This window comes from Cryptococcus neoformans (assembly GCF_000091045.1).
Source record: "Cryptococcus neoformans var. neoformans JEC21 chromosome 6 sequence".
NCBI lineage: Eukaryota > Fungi > Basidiomycota > Tremellomycetes > Tremellales > Cryptococcaceae > Cryptococcus > Cryptococcus deneoformans.
This window is the reverse complement of record NC_006691.1, coordinates 1,246,314-1,267,046: the sequence shown is the minus strand read 5'-3', so window position 1 is coordinate 1,267,046 and position 20,733 is coordinate 1,246,314. Positions and strand designations below refer to the sequence as shown.

General features: G+C 47.9%; 5 protein-coding genes and 1 non-coding gene across 7 annotated transcripts; 4 read left to right on the top strand and 2 right to left on the bottom strand.

Moving 5' to 3' along the window:
• Positions 1-39: 39 nt before the first annotated feature.
• CNF04350 (hypothetical protein) lies at positions 40-2,070 on the top strand. The gene is made up of 3 exons (XM_024657454.1): positions 40-1,456; positions 1,511-1,591; positions 1,651-2,070. The coding sequence occupies exon 1, from the start codon at positions 50-52 to the stop codon at positions 1,439-1,441; it is 1,392 nt and encodes a 463-aa protein (XP_024513155.1). The 5' UTR covers positions 40-49; the 3' UTR covers positions 1,442-1,456; positions 1,511-1,591; positions 1,651-2,070.
• On the bottom strand, positions 1,547-4,519 carry CNF04340 (conserved hypothetical protein). The gene is made up of 7 exons (XM_571390.2): positions 4,251-4,519; positions 4,038-4,196; positions 3,051-3,988; positions 2,695-3,002; positions 2,523-2,637; positions 2,231-2,360; positions 1,547-2,161 (listed from the first exon to the last, which is right to left on the bottom strand). The coding sequence occupies exons 1-7, from the start codon at positions 4,457-4,459 to the stop codon at positions 2,128-2,130; spliced, it is 1,893 nt and encodes a 630-aa protein (XP_571390.1). The 5' UTR covers positions 4,460-4,519; the 3' UTR covers positions 1,547-2,127.
• Positions 4,520-5,606: 1,087 nt separating this feature from the next.
• CNF04330 (pre-mRNA splicing factor, putative) lies at positions 5,607-12,580 on the top strand. The gene is made up of 8 exons (XM_571389.2): positions 5,607-5,738; positions 5,791-7,256; positions 7,307-8,556; positions 8,608-8,693; positions 8,744-10,824; positions 10,881-11,243; positions 11,296-11,996; positions 12,051-12,580. The coding sequence occupies exons 1-8, from the start codon at positions 5,666-5,668 to the stop codon at positions 12,487-12,489; spliced, it is 6,459 nt and encodes a 2,152-aa protein (XP_571389.1). The 5' UTR covers positions 5,607-5,665; the 3' UTR covers positions 12,490-12,580.
• On the bottom strand, positions 12,548-16,865 carry CNF04310 (cytoplasm protein, putative). Of its 2 annotated transcripts, XM_024657453.1 has the most exons (4): positions 16,212-16,865; positions 14,509-16,156; positions 13,985-14,449; positions 12,548-13,934 (listed from the first exon to the last, which is right to left on the bottom strand). In XM_024657453.1, exons 1-2 carry the CDS (start codon positions 16,710-16,712, stop codon positions 16,085-16,087), a joined length of 573 nt encoding a protein of 190 aa, XP_024513044.1. In that variant the 5' UTR covers positions 16,713-16,865; the 3' UTR covers positions 12,548-13,934; positions 13,985-14,449; positions 14,509-16,084. The 2 variants fall into 2 exon arrangements, with proteins under 2 accessions (XP_024513044.1, XP_571388.1); XM_571388.2 differs by lacking the exons at positions 12,548-13,934; positions 13,985-14,449 and having other exon boundaries at positions 14,479-16,156.
• Positions 16,866-16,960: 95 nt separating this feature from the next.
• CNF04300 lies at positions 16,961-17,050 on the top strand. Its single transcript has one exon. It is a non-coding gene; the product is annotated as a tRNA-Arg (tRNA).
• Positions 17,051-17,137: 87 nt separating this feature from the next.
• On the top strand, positions 17,138-19,937 carry CNF04290 (conserved hypothetical protein). Its single transcript, XM_571654.1, has 7 exons — positions 17,138-17,353; positions 17,401-17,851; positions 17,904-18,573; positions 18,627-18,778; positions 18,826-18,906; positions 18,967-19,444; positions 19,502-19,937. The coding sequence occupies exons 1-7, from the start codon at positions 17,200-17,202 to the stop codon at positions 19,817-19,819; spliced, it is 2,304 nt and encodes a 767-aa protein (XP_571654.1). The 5' UTR covers positions 17,138-17,199; the 3' UTR covers positions 19,820-19,937.
• Positions 19,938-20,733: the final 796 nt, after the last annotated feature.

Here is a 20,733-nt window from a genome sequence, read left to right as displayed (position 1 = left end):
CTTCCGAACAGTTTCCCCACTTTTTGCAACTCCATCTCCACAAACAACAATGCTCCAACAAGCATCCCATTCCTCTTCAAAGAGTACTCCTAGCAGCCCACGCCTTATGTCTAGCACTCCACCGCCTTACTCACCACAACGCAAAGCCAGAAGAGGCAGCGAACCTTCACCGATCATGATCGCCTTATCTGGGTGGCCGGAACCAGTTTACATTGCGAGTGATACTAGCAGCTGGGACCGAAAGAAGCAACAATCCAGGTCTGGAACAGCGACCCCCCCAGAGATCTATGACGGTGTAGGTGGGCCACGCATTATACCTCAGCACATCCCTTCTTTGTTGGCGCAAAAAAACGCTCGCCTACCTGCGAGTCAACCCCAAAATGCTCGCGCACCGGCAACGTCGGCCGGGAAAGCCGACCCCGCAAAGGTATTCCCCGCACCGGTCGACAACGATAACAATACTCCGACAAATGCTCCGAACAGGTGGAGCAGGAGTAATGGTAGGAATGCAATCAAGCCATTGACTCCTGCATATCCCCCGGCGCCTCCTGCTGGCTCCATATTTGCAACCCCGCCAGCCGCAGGCAACAGCAGCAACAGCAAGACGCCAGTCGCTCCACAATTCTCCATATTCGCAACCACCTGCCCACATCTTACAGACCCTTCCCTCGGTCCATGTCCCTTCCCGACACATCCTCACGATGTTAGAAGCATGTTTCCGCCCACTAGCCATTTGGCAAAGAGGGGGGCACAGATGCCCTTATCCCGTCCTTCACGTGATAAAGGGACCACTGATAAGATAACCGATAAACAGCCTATTCGTCCCAAGTATCTCCCACCCACCATCTTCCCATCTGTCACCATCTCTTCCATCACTCACTCTCCCACCACTATCATCCGTTCTTCGTCTTCATCTTCGTCATCAACCAAAATTAATGACAAAGGTAAAGAGCGCGAAGACCCAATTAAACGACCAAGCACCTTTGCCGACCCGCGATACCTTCCTTCATCTGCAATCCTACATAAAGGTAGAGCACTGCCTCTCGTCCCAAGCTGGTCTGGGGTATCATCACCATCATCTAGTCGAACTTCCACTCCTCGCGGAGAAAGGTCTAGGTCTCCTGCCGTTCCCACGCCTACTTTTGATCCCCCCCCTGTCACTGGCCTTGCTCCAATCAAGACTTCCACCGACGTCCGAGTGATCGATGAGAATTACGACCCGGACGGTTCTCCAACGTTCACCACGACAAATGAGTCCAACGGGAAGGCAAAAGGTAAAAGGCGACTGAGCATTTTAGGTGATGTGGAAGCAGGCATCTTGTGGAAGAAAGTGGTTGTGAATGACTTAAGGCAAAATACTTCCAACACGCCCGAAGTTGGAGAAGCAATGGACGTTGACGTGGTGGAGGAGGTGGAAAAAATGGAGAAAGTGGTCATTTAAATTTTTCTGTTTCCTGTACGCCTCTTCATCTGGTCTTTTCAATGTCCATTAGCTGATTGTTGGGTATAGTCCTTTAGCATCGGTTCCAAACATGGACTTCCTGGCATTATTTCTGTGCAAAGTTCATTTCTCACACTTTTCTCTGTCCTCGTAAGTCCCCAGTCCCCTGGTGGTCCTCCTGTCCTTGACTCAACACCATCTCCTTCTAGCATTAAAGTCCTCCACTTATTTGTCCCGTCTATCTTATTTCATCCTACTTTCCTTAACCTTGTCCATGAAAAGTCAAAGGAAACCTGCACAATGTTTGTAATAACGTGTATTCTTAACCACCCCTTTTGTTCTTACCATTCAATCGTTGTTTTTAACTCACGTGATATGATTTCTGCTTGCTTGATGCTTAATATGCTTGCTCTGCACTGTATATACCTAACTTCCAGTTTCCGTCATAAGCTGGTGCATCGTTGCACGAAATCGTTATATATATGGGGCAATGGCGCTAGATCTCCAAACCTAATAACCTTATCTACAAGCCAACTACCGTTGTACTGTTACAGCCCCCTCTAATATCTAACTTTTAGCTTACCAAAAAAATCTCCTTTGTTGCCGACATAATAAGAGATGTGAAATAACAGCTACAACGTTCATTGAGCTTCCGTGGCCAGGTTAACCCAAATAACGAAGACTCATTAAACTTCATCTGAACTTGTTCTCCTGGCCAAACTAGTACGCAGAAAACCAAAGATCAGCGCTACAGAACAACTTCGTAACCCTTCAACAACAATAACTCACATGGCACCTCTCCGCTCTTTACTCATCTTTTCCCTTCTCACACCGGCCAAAACACTCAGTACGAGGGCCAGAATGCATCCCAAAAAGGATAACTTGAATGCTAAGCCATAGCATTCTTCGCCCATTAGACCTATTTTGAAAACCGAGCCCAACGGGAAGATATGAATGAAATGGAAAAGAGGGATGGAGGACAAGGAAAAAAAGGGGCGAGAGACCAGGAAAGATGAGAGGAGAGGCCAGGAAAGATGAGAGTTAGCCGCGAGTACGTTCTGGATGAAAGAAGGATACGTACAATCGTGTGATCCATCATCAGGTAGAGCAACGCCCCCACGTTTGATGAAATCCATCATCCCCATCACCCCGCTAACGTCCGTTCCCTCGGGATCAAACGATCCTATCCGTCCAACCTTTCACAGGATTAGCAACTCGACAGAATCAAAAAAAAAAAAGCTTAGAATACTCACAGAATTAGCATCATAAACGCTCCCAAACAACACATTGAACGTATTGCTTCCAATGATAGGTGCTACCGCCGTCCAGCCCCAGTTTTGAGAAAAGTGTCTCATTCCAAACCATTCCAAAATTAACATGGGCATCACGTTGAACAATGCCCCGTACGCGAGACCGAGAAGGCTGGACACGATCCATAGCGATTGCGCATGTGTGGTAGATAAGGCAGAGAGTTGGGAGACGATGAACAAACATGCCACGAGTGGGAGGGCCCAAATGCGTCGGATTTGGAAATGGGTTTTGCAAAAGTCAGAGTACACGCCTGAGGGGTGGCCTAAGCTTTAAACTTGATAGTGGCTAATCGACTTACCGCCCAGTATTCGACCAGCACAGTTCCAAATGCTGACCAACCCTACCTGCTTTGCCTGCCACCCGCCAATCTTTTCCTTATTATACACCCTCTTCCCTTCTCTCGCCAAGGCGAGCACTACTGTTCCAGCATTATTGATATACATCAATCCAGTCCCAGAAAGAACAGCGAGGATGATGAAGAGTAACCAAAAGTCGACCGTCTTGATCAAGTCAACAGGGGAGTGAGTGAGTAGAGTCGGGGGCAAAGACGAGAGAGAGGATGAGCGGGAACGAGGTGGTTTATGGGTAGCATTATGAGACGGAGGAAGGGCGCCAAAGTGAGCGTGGGGTTGAGGATGGTCGGGGTCAGGATGAATATGACGTCCTCGGGCAGCTGGTGAACGGGAGCGAGAAAATTCCATCGATCGACTGAGCTCAAAGGAGCTTGAGCGAGAAAATGTAGGGGAGCCGTAATCACCGACGGCGACTTCTACACCCATCCCATCTCCGTCCTCGTCTTGCTCGACTTGTTCATACAGAGGTGGGCCGAGGCTTTGTTCACCTTCGGGAGGCATTGCTCTGACAATAAACGCCGCGAACAACATGGGCCCACCAGTACCGACTGTCAACAGAGCAAGCAAACCTCCCGAGTCGCCTGGCCAAAACAAATGACCGAGAGCTGAAAACAGAAATGCGCTGAGACCAAAACCGGCAAGGACGGCACCCGTTGCGGAAGCCCGTGTCGAGTCCGGGAATGATTTGGCAACTGCGTTCACACCAGACGTCAGACCTGCTGAACCGCCGCAGCCCGTAAGGAACATTGCAAAAAGAAGAAGAGATAAGCGAAGGTAAGAAGGGTCATCAGATGACGGAGAGCGAAGAGGAATGATATGGGTATAAAAAGCATGCGTAATACCGTAACCTAAAAGACAACAAAGACCCCCGGCCAGCAGCGGACTAATGACTGATAAGCAGCATTATGACACATGAAGGAACAGGAACCCACATCTTCTGCCCCTTGGAGTCGACAATCTTACCCCATACAGGTCCAGATGTGTACATGCCAAAGTTCCCAGCGAGGCCGATCAAGTTGACCAAGGTTGCGCTAATTACCAACTGACTGGCCAGCTGAGGAGCATATGCCGAGTAACCATAGTTACTTCCACTGTCCCAATTCATTGCGTTAGTAACTAGCTCGACTTGAACGAAACAAGCTCACCTTGCCAATCCAACAACAACAGATGTGGCAAACACACCTGCTCTTCTCCTCTCGACCGCTGACCACCCATTTCGGAAGGGGATTAACCGCTCGAGGCTCATTGCGCGAGCACCGGGAGTGATCTCCTTGGAGAGATGTGGGCCGTGCTGGTTTTCTGGGATGAGGCGAGTGCGCGATGACTGACGGGCGACCGTTGATGGGATTTCCATGAATAATATAGATATGGAATATGAGACAGAAAACAGAGATGACAAAAAGAATTGAACGATACACTGAACCTTTGTGTCTCCGTTCTTCCTTGCGCTTTGTTGGTTACTTATTATTTAGTTAGTGCCAGCAGCTCGGATTTAGCCGATGGAATGGTCATTTATTTGCTTCCTTCTTATTGCTACTTTATTTACGTGTATTCATTTCAAATTTCACACTACGAGTAATAAGATACATGCAGCAATAACTTCTGGGCCTGTGCTTTTGTGTACGGCCTTGTGCCTTGGGTATGGGATGAAGATGGAAAGAAGTCCTGTCTGAGGTGACTTATCAGAGAAGTATTAACACATTTTTTAGAAGTCAGAATGCTGCAGTTGAAATACAATTGGATTTCGATCAGGAGCCTGCTTCAATCAGTAAAATGCAAACAACAAGCAATCAACACACATGAGCCCAAAATTTATCATTACCATTAATACATACATAGACACTAGAAAAGAAACATCATCTACACAGTAGTACTTTCACAGTCTGGTGACTCTTCAACAAGCTATCTTGGAAGTTACTTGGCGCTCCTGTTTCCGAGGTCGAAGACTTCGACCAGGACAACTACTACCCTTCAGACACCACCATGTAGGAGATGTATGAATAGTGTTTCTCACTTGTGATTCAACAGCAACGTATTCTCCTTCGTTTCCTCGTAGCATGTGCATGCCATGAATGGGATGTCGTACTCGTGCAGTGGTGCAACTATTTATTGTCATTCATTAAATGGGCACAGGTTCCAGCGTGTACTGTGCAAACCAAACCGTCACATTATGACTATTGGCTTGTCCACTCCCACGGATGGTGCAGCCGCGAACGACATTGTTGAATCTCTCATGTCGTTCTATAATTTGATGAGTTACTGGACCAAACCTAAGCACGTCTGGTATGACTCGGCAGAGGTAATGGACTTTCGGTTTTTGTGCTCGTACTGCTGTATAGCTACCAGATTCTAAATAGGTGACCCTAAAATTTCCGCTTACGGTAAATGCCATTTTACGTAAACATCGATCTAGTTCTTATTTCATCCTACCATTTAGCTTCGCCACCACTTTCGTTGCCCTTCCAGTTGCTCTGGGCTAATACGGCGATTCCGCCTACATCCTATTGCTTTTCTTTTTTCATCCTTCTAGTCTTTCCCTATTTTCCTAAAATCCGCCACCATGTCCAAAAAAGGCGGTAGGGATCTTTCCCAGTTCAACTACGGGGCGATGAGCTCCCTCGTAGTGAATCAAGGTCAGTTTAGCTCTTTTATCGAAAGTGTCAAACTGACCTTGAGGACATACAGATCGCTCAGTTGTGAGGAACGACGAACCTACAGGTGCTCCTGAGTCCCTTGTAGGACGTATCGATCCCAAAACTATGGGTTCACGCGTACAGGCAACGGCACCTAAAGACCTTGAAAAACGAAAAGCTAAATCCAAACTTACTTCTGCCGATGAGGTCGAGCGCTCCATCCGCCGAGCTCAAGAGAAATCTCGCGCACAGTTCGGTACACAAGGCGTTCTAGATACGGTAGCTGAAATGGAGGGGTTGAGATATAGACCAAGAACAGCAGAGACAAGAGAGGTATATGAGTTGTTACTTGGGTTAACTCACACGATTTTGGGCGACCAAACGCAAGAGGTCGTGAGATCCGCTGCGGATACAATACTGGAATCACTTAAGTCGGAAGATTTGAAGGAGTTTGACAAACGAAAAGATGTCGAATCAGTACTTGGGCAGATGGATGAGTCTATCTGGGCTCAGCTTGTCAGCTTGGGTAAGAAAATTACAGATTATGTAGAAGAAGAGGAGGGTGGGGCAGATGAAAGGCAACAAGCAGTAGATCAAGAAGGCGTCGCGGTTCTTTTCGAGGACGAAGATGAGGAAAGCGAGGATGACTTTGAGATTGGTGGTAACCCGTCAGACGAGGACGAGGAAGAGGATGAAGAGGACGAAGAAGAGTCAGGAGCGGAAGCTGCTGAAGATGAGCAAGATGCGCTTGTCCTTGGTGGCAAATCATCGAAAAGGACTGCTACTACCGATTCCGACAGGGTTTCTCCCCGTGACATTGACGGCTTTTGGTTGCAACGTCTCATTGCGTCCTACTATCCTGATCCTGTCCAATCTTCCGACTTTACCTCCCAAGCACTCACTCTCCTCTCTTCGGATGCCGAACTTCGAGATCTCGAAAACAGTTTGGCTGAGATGTTCGGTTACGAAAACTTCGACTTAGTCGCCAAGTTAACGAAGAACAGGGACGTCATAGTTTGGTGTACGAAGCTTGCGAGGAGTAACGAGGATGAGAAGCAGGATGTCGAGGTTGCTATGCGAGAGAAGGGTGTTGGATGGATTCTCCGAGAGTTGCGTGGTATTGCCAAGAAGCCCGACCACGTGTCTACTTCTGTTGTTATCCCCAAAACCGCCACCATTCAGCCTGGTACCATTGCCCAGCCTCGCAAGACCATCGACATCGACTCCCTCATTTTCAGCGAAGGTGGTCATCTCCTTACGGCCAAGAAGGTCCGTCTTCCTGAAGGGTCTTTTAAGCGTCAGATGAAGGGCTACGAGGAAATTCATGTGCCTGAGCCAAAACGACGTGAGCCTGTCGTAGGTGAATTGGTGCCGATTACCAAGATGCCGGAATGGACATGGCCTGTATGGGAGAGCGTGAAGACTAGGGAATTGAACGTAATTCAGAGCAAGGTGTTTCCTATTGCTTGGGGAACAAATGAGCCGATGTTAATTTGTGCTCCTACGGGTGCGGGAAAAGTGAGCATCACATTCCACTGTCTTGTAATAGAAATTAACTTATTCCGCAGACCAACTGTGCTGCCCTGACCATTCTTCGAGCGATCTCTCAATTCCGCGACGAGGCCACTGGTTTCATTGACAAGGACGCCTTCAAGATTATCTACGTCTCTCCCATGAAGGCTCTTGTTCAAGAACAAGTTGACGCGTTTTCCAAACGTTTCTCTTCACTCGGTATTCATGTCGCAGAGTTGACTGGTGATAGCCAGTTGACAAAGCAGCAAATCTCTGAAACTCAGATCATTGTAACGACCCCCGAGAAATGGGATGTCATCACCCGAAAGAGTACTGACACCAGCTACACCAACCTCGTGAGGTTGATTATCGTCGATGAGATTCATCTTTTGCACGATGACCGAGGACCTGTTTTGGAAAGTATTCTTTCGAGAACCATCAGAAAGATGGACCAGACACACGATGATGTCCGTGTCGTTGGCTTGTCTGCGACATTGCCAAATTATAAGGATGTTGCAACCTTCCTTCGTGTCGATCCCAAACAAGGACTCTTCTACTTTGACGCTTCTTACCGTCCCGTCGGTCTCAAGCAACAGTTTATCGGTGTCACTGAGAAGAAGGCAATCAAGCGTTTGCAAACCATCAACGAGGTCTGTTACGAAAAGGTTCTCAACTACGCCGGCCGATCTCAGACTCTTGTATTCGTCCACTCTCGAAAGGAAACCGCCAAGACTGCCGCGTTCCTCCGTGATACCGCTATGGAAAAGGAGACGTTGACTCAGTTCATTAACCCTGAGGGTGCCTCGCGTGAGATTCTTATCCAAGAAGCCGCTCAATGCAAGGATGCCAAGCTCAAGGACCTCTTGCCCTTTGGTTTCGGTATCCACCATGCCGGTATGTCTCGAGAAGACCGTACTACTGTCGAGCAATTGTTTTTCGAGGGTCACATCCAGGTTTTGTGCTGTACCGCTACGCTGGCTTGGGGCGTTAACCTTCCTGCCCATACCGTTATTATCAAAGGTACCCAAGTGTACAACCCCGAAAAGGGTAAATGGTCCGAGCTCTCACCTCAAGACGTCCTTCAGATGCTTGGTCGTGCTGGTCGACCACAATTCGACACTTATGGTGAAGGTATCATCATCACCAACCATGGAGAATTGCAGTACTATACAAGTTTAATGAACCAACAGTTGCCGATTGAGAGTCAGTTTGTGAGCAGGATGGTTGATAACTTGAATGCCGAGATTGTGCTTGGAAATGTCAGAAATAGGGACGAAGGTGTACAGTGGTTGGGCTATACTTATTTGTAAGTATCGCTCAAGAGTAGCGGAGAGAGGAAATACTGACAATTCAAAAGATATGTGCGAATGTTGGAGTCTCCCAAGCTGTATAACGTGGGCGCAGACTACCAGGAGGGCGACGACGCGCTCGTTCAGAAGCGAGGTGAGTAACATTAGCAAAGTGTATATAATACCTCGCTGATTCTCTCGTAGCCGATCTAATCCATTCCGCTGCTGTCCTTCTCGAAAAGGGAGGTCTCGTTCGCTATGATCGTGCTACTGGTGTTTTCCAGTCTACTGATCTTGGCCGTATTGCCTCTCACTACTACATTGCGTACTCTTCAATGTCTGTGTATAACAAGCACCTTAAACCTAACATGACCATGATCGACCTCTTCCGAGTGTTTGCTTTGAGCAACGAGTTCAGGCTGATTCCTGTCAGGCAAGAAGAGAAGCTCGAATTGGCCAAGTTGCTTGAGAGGGTGCCGATACCCGTGAAGGAAGGTGTGGACGAGTCTGTGGCCAAGGTGAATGTGCTTTTGCAAGCATATATCTCACAGCTTAAGCTCTCCGGATTTGACATTGTCACGGACATGGTTTTCATCCAACAATCTGCTGGCCGTATCATTCGCGCCATGTTTGAAATCTGCCTCAAAAAGGGCTGGGCTCAACCCATGCGAGCTGCTCTTGACCTGTGTAAAATGGTTGAGAGAAGGATGTGGAAGTCTATGACTCCCCTCAGGCAATTCCCAAGGATCAATCGTGAGATTGTTCAGCGTGCAGAAAGGAAGGACTTCCCTTGGTACAGGTACTTTGATCTTGACGCCGCTGAACTAGGAGAGTTGATTGGCTTGCCCAAGAGCGGAGCGTACATTCAGTCTCTTGTTCACAAGTTTCCCCGACTTGATCTTCAAGCTCACGTCCTTCCTCTCACTCGATCTCTTCTCAAGATCAACGTCACTCTTACTCCTGACTTCCAGTGGGATCGCAATGTACATGGCGCCAGCCAAGCCTTTTGGATCATTGTAGAGGACGTGGATGGCGAGAATGTCCTTTATCACGACCAGTTCATCTTAAGAGAAAGGTTCGCGGAGGATGAGCATTACGTGACCATCACCGTCCCCATCTCTGAGCCTGTGCCTCCCAACTACTATCTGTCTGTCATTTCTGATAGGTGGTTACAGGCGGAGAGCAAGTTGCCCATCTCATTCGCTCACTTGATCAGGCCCGAACCATTCCCTCCTCACACTCCTTTGCTGGAACTCCAACCTTTGCCGATTACAGCCCTTCACAACAAGGCTTTTGAATCTCTTTATCCTTTCGAGCATTTCAATAAGATCCAAACTCAAGTCTTCCAAGCTCTTTTCACTACTGACGACAATGTCTTTGTCGGTGCGCCTACAGGAAGCGGAAAAACTATTTGTGCGGAGTTTGCGTTATTGAGGCTTTGGAGCAAGAAGGGCAAGGATGTGCCAAGGGCGGTGTGCATTGAGCCTTACCAGGAGATGGTGGATACTCGGGTGGCGGAGTGGTCCAGCAAGTTTGAGGGATTGGAGAAGGTGATCGTCGCCCTCACCGGAGAATCAACAGCCGATCTGGCGCTATTGCGAAAAGCGGATGTTGTCGTCTGTACTCCTTCGCAATGGGATTTGCTTTCTCGACGATGGAAGACAAGGAAGGATGTACAGAACATCGGGCTGCTGATCGCCGATGAGCTTCAACTGATCGGCGGTGATGTGGGTTCCACCTACGAAGTGATTGTTTCCAGAACGAGATATGTATCTCAGCAGACGGGAATCACCACCAGAATCGTAGCCTGCAGTGTGAGCTTAAGCAATGCTAGGGATTTGGGTGATTGGATCGGAGCTGGTAGCCAAACCGTGTTCAACTTTTCTCCCGCCGCTCGACCTCTCCCTCTCGAGGTGCATTTGCAGTCTTTCAACGTGCCTCATTTCCCCTCTCTCATGCTTGCAATGGCCAAACCCGCCTATCTTTCTATGGTGGAACACTCTGCTGGCCGACCTACCATCTGCTTCGTCGCCTCGCGCAAGCAATGTAAGCTCACTGCCAACGACATCCTTACGTACTGCCTTGCGGATGACGATGAGACTCGATTCCTCAATGTTGAGAGAGAAGATTTGGAGCCGCATTTGGAGAGGTTGAGCGACGAGGATTTGAAGGAGACATTGAGGTACGGTATTGGATATTATCACGAGGCTCTGAGCAAGTTGGACAAAAAGATTGTCACTACATTGTTCGAGGAGGGAGCTATCAAGGTGCTTGTGGCATCTAAGGTAAGTTCGAATTGATTCTTTTCGACTGAGCATGAACTAAACTAATAATTTGCTAGGGCACCGCTTGGAGTCTTCCTGCGACTGCTTATATGGTCATCATCATGGGTGTCCAATACTTCGATGGCCAGGAGCACCGATACGTGGATTATGCCATCGCCGATATCCTCCAAATGATGGGCCGAGCCTGTCGCCCAATGATTGACACCTCTTCTCGCTGCGTGTTGATGTGTCAGCAGACCCGAAAGGACTTCTTCAAGAAGTTTTTGAATGAGGCATTGCCTGTCGAATCAAGTTTGCCCAGCTACTTGCATGATCATTTCAACGCCGAGATTGTAGCCAGGACGATCGAGAATAAGCAGGATGCTGTTGATTGGTGTACTTGGACCTGGTTCTACAGGAGGTTAATGCAGAACCCCGGGGTGAGTATTAATCCTGAGTCACTAAAAGAACGATAGCTGATAACAAAATCAGTTTTACAACCTACAGGGCACCACGCCTACTCACATTGGCGAATACCTCTCTGAACTTGTCGAAACCACCTTGAATGACTTGGTCAACTCGGACTGCATCATCATCCAAGATGATATGGACACGCTTCCCAACAATTTGGGTATGATTGCATCCTTTTACTACATCTCATACATCACCGTCGAAATTTTCTCTCAATCCATCAAGGAAACTACCAAACTCAAGGGCTTGCTTGAAATTGTCTCTTCAGCGCATGAGTTTGAGACCGTTCCGATCAGGCACCATGAAGACACTCTTCTTGAGAGGATTTACGACCGTGTGCCCGTCAAGGTTGCTAAAGTGGATTACAACTCACCCTACTTCAAGACTTTCCTTCTGCTTCAAGCTCATTTCAGCCGCACGACCCTTCCTCCCGACTTGGCTATCGATCAGTCTACCATTCTTGGCAAGGTAACCGGTCTTCTTTCAGCCGCTGTAGATGTTATGTCCAGCAAGAGTTTGCTTGGATGTTTGGGTGCGATGGATCTTAGTCAGATGTGTGTGCAGGCAATATGGGATAGGGATTCGCCTTTGAAGCAGGTGCCCTACTTTGACGCCGACGTCCTTGGGAGGTTCAAGGCCAAGGGTTTGGACTCCGTGTATGACATTATGGAGTTGGAAGATGATGAAAGGAATGATTTGTTGAGGATGAGTGACAGGCAGCTGTACGTTTTCTTCTTTTTCCAAAATCTAGAAATAAGTCACTAATGGAATTACAGTGCGCGGGTTGCCAAGTTCGTCAACTCTTATCCTAATATTGAGGTTTCTTACGACGTCGAAGACGCCTCTTCTCTTACCTCTTCCGACCCTGTCGTGCTCAATATTACTCTCGATCGCGAAGCTGACGAAGGCAATCCTGAAGACCAAGTGGCCGATGCACCACACTTCCCTCATAAGAAGATGGTCTCATGGTGGCTCGTGGTGGGTGACGAAAAGACCAAGTCGTTGTACGCCATCAAGAAGGTCACTGTTAAGGCGACACTCAAGACTAAGCTCGAATTCACGCTCCCCGAGGGAGAGTGGAATTTGAAGCTGTTCTTGATCTGTGATAGCTATGCTGGAGCGGACCAGGACTTTGATATCGAGACTCTTAAGGTAGTGGAAGGAGAGAGCTCTGACGAGGAGTCATCAGAGGAGGAGATGGAGGTGGATAATTAGAGATGTGTTTTTTATTTGAAATCTGAAGTGAAAAGTGTAATTGATATCCATTTTCCATGCATGCGTTTCTGAAGATTCGTTATACTAAAAACCACAAAGATTGTTTGTGCTCTCTTGAGCAAAACATGAGAATTTATCGCATGTAATGACCGCCCCAAATCTGTAGCCCATAATGATAGAAAAGTCTTAGAAGGGTCTTAGAGTCTTTCTTAGTAGCGTAGCGGGGTGGGCCAATCAACAACGAAGCAGAAGCGAAGATGGATGTTCATCATGATTCCTGCAAATAAGCTCGAGTCGTCACGCACACTGTAATACGGCCCCCAGTCATGCTCTCTTCCCTCTCATGATTCCATTCGACTATCAGTCACTTCGTTCATTTCCGTTACAAAGATAATGGAAGTTAAGTGTTGGGAGGCAAGTTCTCCGATTTTGTGAATACTTTGTAATCATTAGTGGCGAAATCAAGTTGAGTCTTGTATTCGATCGGATCGAGTGATAAATGAATTGGATTATGCTCGCCCCCTTGCTCAGCGTATTCGCCATGTGGAAGGACCTCGTATGTGAAAAGGTCTTGCTGGCTGGACTTCTCGTATGCCTCTTGAGCGGCTCGGCTGTTATAATCTAGTAGGACGCCGGTGACGTAGTCGTTCGTGGACTTTCCAAACACAGACGGGGTCGTCCCCACCAGGCTTCTTGAGCCAGTGTTTTTCTTCCATTTTGTCTCCCAGCTGTGATATAGAGGAGCTCATTTCCTCTTTACCAATTGAAGCCCAGTCCCTGAGGAACTCGTTGGCTGTTTGGGTGCTAAGAGCAGTCTGTTCGTTGGAGATTTCAGCGTAAAACAGCGCCGCATCCATACAGGCCCGAACCCGTCATGTGACCCAACCTCTTCCATCAAACAAGGGAAGAGCACTCTCTAATGGATGGGTAGTAAGGAGAAGATATCGTTTGCCGATGGCATAACTGCTTCTATCTGTTGAGTTCTCGGAACCCGTTATACTCGAGAAAAGGATGCCAGGCTTGACTGAGCACTGTACAATACTGGTACAGTGGAAGACGACATAGCTGTTAGGTCGATGATAGCTAATGAGGGACAACGAAGGCGAAAAACGTGGCTGCTGCCCAAAGGGGGGATGGTAGATGTATCCCATATGCTCACAATTTGGATTGTTTATAATAGTACACCGCATCCATTATATTCACCATAATAATCTTTCCTTTGACTGGCAGGATTAGCTGTTAGTCGTCGAAGAATTTAGTACAGCTTCTGAGGGCTTAATGACTTCTCTTTTCGCCTGATAACCCCGCGCATGACGTTTGGTTTAGTGATTGAAGTTCCCCCGAGTGCCGGAACCGTATTCACCAGCAACATGCCAGCGGTACCGGTGATCATCCCCACGCTTGTGAAGGCCGCACGCAGACCATCATCAAGACCAGCAAAAGTACTATTGACATTAACATCAACATTTACAACGAAATTGACATTGACACTGACATGCTAGCTGATTTGAAAACACCCTGAAAGCGGGGTAAGGTAGAAGAGGCGCGACAATTGAAAAGTCATACATTTCGAAGGCAATTCCATTCCCTAATAGGCTGCCGCTGGGTATCGACGCAAAAGTGGTTGCAGGAAGTATTGGCACGGTAGCTGCAGGGTTTAGATGTCAGCCAGACATAGTAACCAAGTACAGTGATTATCACTATAGTCGTAGATTAAGTGGTGGCAGAACTTGGGCGTAGCAACAATGGAGAGCAATTGGCGTAAAAATAAACATGATGTTTGTTGAAAGGTAAGGGGGAAAGCACTCTTCCCGTCATTATTGGTGTAAGCTTGTCCTATTATCCCCCCTAATCAGTGACAGATCGTTTAACCCGGAACATATCCTGTCGGACTATGACAAATATTGAAATACAGTTTTGCAACACCACCGGTAAGAGTCAAGAACGGACGTAAAAAGGACTTCAAATATGTCAGCATACAAAATAGATCTGCATTACACAAACAAAAAGACTGCTAACAACTTGCCGAGCCACGTTACAATCTCCAAATCATCTCCGGTAGACTTTTCACGCGTCTTAGCGAAATCTTTTCCCTCCTAAAATCTTCACCAGTGAATGAACACATTGTCCATTGGTCCCAAAAGTCTCCTGCACCATGTCTATAGCAGCAGGCCTTGTCATGCATTGTCGGGTCCAATTCCGACGATTCATCTGATAAGGGACTGGCTGTCGAGCGCCTTTTAGATTTGGGCATCGCCGAATCATCTGATCCATTTGAACTTGAAGATGACGGATCAGAAAACTGGCTGACCTGCCCTTGTCCATCTTTTTCTAGGGTGATTGAGCTTTGCATAACAGCATTGAGCGGTATTGGAAACCTCCAAGCCCTATTCGCCCATTGGGGACTTGCATCCAAAAGAGAAGATTTGGAAGAGGATCGAAAAGTAGTAGAGGAGACGGACGCTCCTGACCGCTGGTATGATAAACCGCGACTGACCGAGAAAGATGCTGTTCCTGGAGAACGGCGAGGTCTGATAGGAGGCATTTCTAGATTGATATTGATTTTGGTAGATAAAGTATAGTCGATTTGTTGACGCCGCAAAGTACTCTCGCCTGTCAGCTTCGCTTGTATTAAACCTTCCGATGTTTTCATCCCCTCCAACTCTTCGTCATTTGACGTCTTTCTGCGCACCGTTAAGAATAGATGCTTAAGCTTGTCGCTTAATCGGCGAGCGTGGCCTTTACTAAATTCGACTGTATCAACAGATTGTGGGATATGTCGTGCGAAGAGCGGTTGTTCGGGACTAAGAGGTGTGTCTGATCCACAGACGATGAACGTTTCTCGATGCATGTGCGTCCTCCTAGTTTGTTCTGTCGCATGCTGCTGCTGGAGGATATATGAAGGCGCTGCGACCGGAGCTGTTCTGCAAAATAGCGAAAGATTCGGATGGTTGAAAGCCAGCGGCTGATGTATTTGTAAGGGTTTGGAGGCAGGCAGAGATGTGTCAACTTTAAGATGAGGATAAGGAGACCGGAAGTTAGGACCTGGGTGAGATTTCGTGTGCGAATGATGGGGAGAAGGATGAGATGGACGCCCAACGGGGCGAGTCACAATGTTGAAGGGGGCGGCAAACGGGTGATCAGGGGGAAGCGAAGCCGCTAAATTTTGAGAGTCTTGAGATACTACCATCATAAGGAGCGCCCTTTCACGGTACGTTGGTGCACAGAGATGATGTTGCAGCCTTTGGTATGCAGAACATGAGGACCGAGTCGGATATGTATCATAATGGAGTTGTTTGACGTCTGCTTTGCTTTTCGTATAGCCGAATGGCAGAGCGCGATCACAAATAGAAACGTTTGACATCTAGACATCCTTTGACGGTGTATGATAGGGCACCGAGAAGATTGCTGGAGGTGACACATGTAGACCTCTCGCGTGACAGAGTTCGCTCTCAAAGGACTGTACCTAAACGATGATTTTGGTGCGTTACAGATGGTCGTCAATCTTTGTCAACAAGAAGATAATGTACGAAAGATAGGTCAATTTGGCTCCTTTATGGCATAGAAAAGTTTTACAGATAGTGTGGACTCGGACTCAGTAATCAGCCCAATCTGGTCGCCATGTGCGGTCGTAAGCCACCAGCTTTGGTTGAAATGCGGCAATGAACTGTCGAAGCCTTACAATCAATACACGATCCAAGTCACATAGACGCAAGACGCACCTCCATCCCAGTCTCTCCTAGTCCAACACCTTCCGCTCCTCCTGCGGGACCAGCAAACATATCTCCCTCCGCAAAGAGGCCCGTCAGACTCCAAGACTGAAACCTCCTGATCAAAGCGCACACTAGAGTGCAACTTCCTTTGCCAGTATCATCATGGACCAGCAGAGGATAATTTCTCTTGTCCAACAGGACCTTCAGTAGAGCCTCCATGCGTTCCTGTCCTTCTGGGGTGTACAAGTCGGATTCATTGCTGAAGTCAAAGCGGTACAGTTCGAGATTTTGCGACTGAACGAAGTCGAGCGAGTCTTGCCGGTAAGGATCAGATCCTTCGACATAGATGATGCCCTTGAGGTTGAGCCTTTTGAGAAAAGGGAAGTTTTTGCGGTTGGGATGTCCTGAACGGTATATGCCTGGAGCAACAAGCGAGAAGTTGATGGGCGGAACAACCACTGATGGACCGTCGTCAACCATTGTTACCCCAGGAATCACCCTAGTTGGCATCGTGCCGGTCTCTTTAGCGATGGCGTTTTAGTTGCGAGAGGACTGCTCGGAGAACCTGATAGAATATTGAGAATAAATGGCAAATGATATGGAATGGTGAATGCTCGTGGGGGCTGAGTGTTTTGAAAAGAAAGGAAAAAGAACGAAGGACTGATAATATATGCGTTAGAACCGGAAGCTGATGGCAAAATATAAGTATTTTTGAAAGTAGAACCTGACTATGTCCAGTATCAACAGAGTATCAACCTGGGCTTGTGTTGCAGTGGTAGCATTCTAGACTTCGAGGTCGTGAACTGGAGTTTATCTAGCGGTCGCGGGTTCAAATCCCGTCGAGCCTTCGTTATTTTTTGCTTTTTTTTTGCCGAAGGCTTTCCTCAACAAGCGGACGCGTCGCGCGTTTTCATTTTTACTCCACTTGTTGTATCACCATTTTGATTTCCCTTGCGCAACTTTTCCCCTTCTCCTCTAATTCTCTCCGAGGTTCAATATGGACGAAGACGAAGATATTGCTGCTATCGATGCCAAGATAGCCAAGTTGATGGCGAAGAAGGCGGAGAAGGCGGCGATGAAAGAAAAAGAGCGACTTGCTCTAGAGCAAGAGGAAGCACATGTTCTTGTCCAAGCCACGCCTACGAAGAATGGTAAGAGGACACCTTCCGCTAGCTAAATAACTGACAAATGATCACAGAGCGAAAGAAGTCTGATTCTCTTTTTCAAGCACCTTCTCAACCCAAATTCGTCTCCGCCTCATCTCTTCTTCCACGTGAGCGAAAGCCGGCCCAAGAGCTACAACCGTTACCTATCGTACCGTCTACCATGGCCGCCAAGATGGCCGCTCTCAAGCAGCGTTCAAATTATGTAAAATCCTCTCGACAAACTTCAGCCTCTTCCTCAGCGTCTGCGAGCAACAGTTCACGTCTAAGTTCAAAGCCTTCGTCATGTCGTCCTGACAAGTTAAAATGCGAACAATCTCGGAGTCCTTCGCTAGAGGTAGAAGATAAGAAACCGGTGATTAGAAGAGATGAAGAAGATAGCACAATCATTGAGGAACTGGAGCTAGGACCGAAGCAGTTTGGACCGGATCCTGAAGGCCAAGATGAGTGGCTCAGCGTGGAACCAAACTCAAACATCCGTCTAAAGTAAGTCAAAGCGAGTCAGTGATGTTTTTCGTAAGCTAAGTCGCCTCTTTAGAAAACGTGTCATGCCTCATGCAGATCTTCAGGAATTCCTGACAGGCCGATATTATCTACCTCCGTCAAAATTGTACTCTGTTGTCCGCCTTTCTCGTGATGGAACGTCATATGACGTTCCAGTCGACGATGAATGGGTCACCATAGCAGTAGTCGCACAAAGAGGCCCAATCAGGATTAGCGGCATGAAGGAGAAACGGGTGGGAAGTGATCGGGAAGATAATAATAATGATAGTGATAATGACGATAGCGAGGATGAGGCGGGTTATTCCGACTCTGATGATCAGGACGGGGAGGGCAGTGGTGATATTAAGGAACTGATTGGCGAAAAAGGAAGGTCTTCTGAAAGACCGAAGATTACGAAGAAAAAGAAGGTCAAAGAAAATTCAAACAAAGATGACTGGAAAAAGCATCGTGAACCTCGAAAATATATCAACTTCACACTCTGCGCCATGCCTCACCGCAGCAACAATGCTTCCACTCCCACTGGCGACGCCCTCCTTCATCTGTTACTTTTTGAAGCTGACCATTTTGTACGTGTAGAGCACGGGAATGGCGAGGTGACCAAATCGTATCGAGGAGGTTCGGGAGGCGCTTACGAAAAGTGGTGCAACCTGGGTGAGGGCAGCGTGATTGCCATATTAAACCCTCGCATCTGGCGTAATCTCAAGGTATGTGCGTTCGTTTACCTTGTATCTGACGTATGGAATTGATCTAAATCTAGGGCCAACATGCCAAACCGCATCCTATGGAGTTTCCTTTGGGTTTGAATCCCGTCTCTGATGATTCGATTGTTGTCATCGGCCAAGCGCGAGACCTAGGGCACTGCACGGCAGTCCAAAGGGATGGAAACCGATGCAAATCTTGGGTTGATCTGTGGGTGATGCCTCAGATTTCGGTGGATAGACTGACTTTTATATTAGGCGACAGAATCCGATTTGCGAATATCATGTTCATGCTGCTGTCAGGAAGAACAAATCGGGCAGAGGCGAGTTCACAGCTAGGTATGTTGGATTCAATTTACCGCTGGGAACTCGCATGGTAGACTAACTGCCGGCATACAGTACCAATTCTTTTGCATTAGTCAATGGCACGCGAAGTGCGAAATTAGGCAATAGGAAAGGCCTTCTACCACCTGCAGGTGCGAGACCCACTCCACGTGGCCCTGACAACGGCGGTGGAGGCGCAACATACATTGTCGGCGGAGGCGTAATTAACACTGGCCCATTCGGTGACGAAAACATTGCCGGCCGGATTGGCAGGAGTCGTGCGGAAAAGAAGAAGAGGAGACAAGAGAAGAAGGAGGCAGAGAAGGAGTTTCAGATGCTGTATGAAAGGGAAAGGGGAACAGGTGGAGGAACGACGGGGGGGATGTATCTGGAGGCTTTGAAGCGGAAACACAAGAAAGAGGAGAGCTCGTCAGAGGAGGATGAAGATGAGCAGGAAAGAAAGCCTGTGTTTTCGGCGGAGGCAATCAAGAGGATTGGATATGATCCGTCGGCGAAGAAAGGGCAGTTTAGTAAAGAGGAGGGCCAGAAGCGGGTAAGCGCATCATCCAGACGCTCGTCCGAAATTCATTTGGCTGATAACGTTATACAGCTGGGAACCATTGCAACTCTCGAGGAATTGAGTACAGGGTGCCGTATGGAGCGTGCTGCCAAGCGCCTAAAAGAAGGAAAGCTCGCTGCCAAAACACTACCACCAAAAGGACAAAGCACCCCATTGTTGCAGGACACCTCAAACCCTTCGCAGCCCCGACATATCGATACTCTTACAACTGCCGGACGGAACAAGGATAATGGCAAGGTAAATGTGGATCTGTTAAACATCGGAAAACAGCCGCATGTCCCGAAGATCCGTCTTCCTAGACCACTCCTCAATCGCGACGGAGATGACGACATGATAGACCTTGATTAAAAGACGCCTGTTGTAACTTCGATATAACCACCCTGTTGAGCATTTCGTTATCGCATTTGTAGCATCTCCGTTCATTATTACCTCTGCACCGACTCATTTACACCATGCATCAAGTTTCAGGTTTACCCCGCTCTCTGATATCTCTCCCATGAGGCCATATATAGCTTCATTCCTTTTTGACTGAGTCGTAGGCCTGCACTTCAATTTCAATCCGCGTATCATCTTCTCCTTGCCGGATGATGCCAACGCAATTCCACAGGGGCTGGTGATCTGGCACGCATTTGCGAAAATCTCGAACCATGACGTCGAGGGCTTCGTTGTTGATTGGAACATGATGCGTGACACGGAACACCTTGTAGCATCATCAGCTTTGATCATCATTATGTCGAGAAGTCGAGTGAAGCAGTAGCCGCCTCAGCTGTTCCCAGCCTTTCCCGCCAGCTGTAGTCAAAGCAAGCTCGACGATCTTGAAAGCTTGATCAATCTGGGCATTCATTTCCTTATCGAATTCGAAAGCGTTGGGATCCCAGCCACCTTTTTGTGAATTTGTAAGTTACCACTGGTTACCGGCTTTTGAGATCTACATACCTTGACCAGCACAGTGTATGGTATCGCCCACTCGACAGCTTGGGAGTAATAGTGCGACTTGACGGCTTTCTCACCGTAGCCCTTGTAGTTGTGGTAGGTAAGGTCCGACATTTTCCAGGAAACTGTTCATGTGTCTCGCTTTCGGGATGAGGGCACTAAATTATTGAATGGAAGGTCGCCTTACATATGTATCTATATCGCCAAAGCCGAATTGCTCGCGAGTCTCTCTGCTCGGACGAGTAAGTGGGCGGAGGAGACGGGAAAGTGGAGCAAGGGCGCATTTGTGAAATTCCACTCCCGCTCTGCAAGCTGCAATCAGAGCGAAT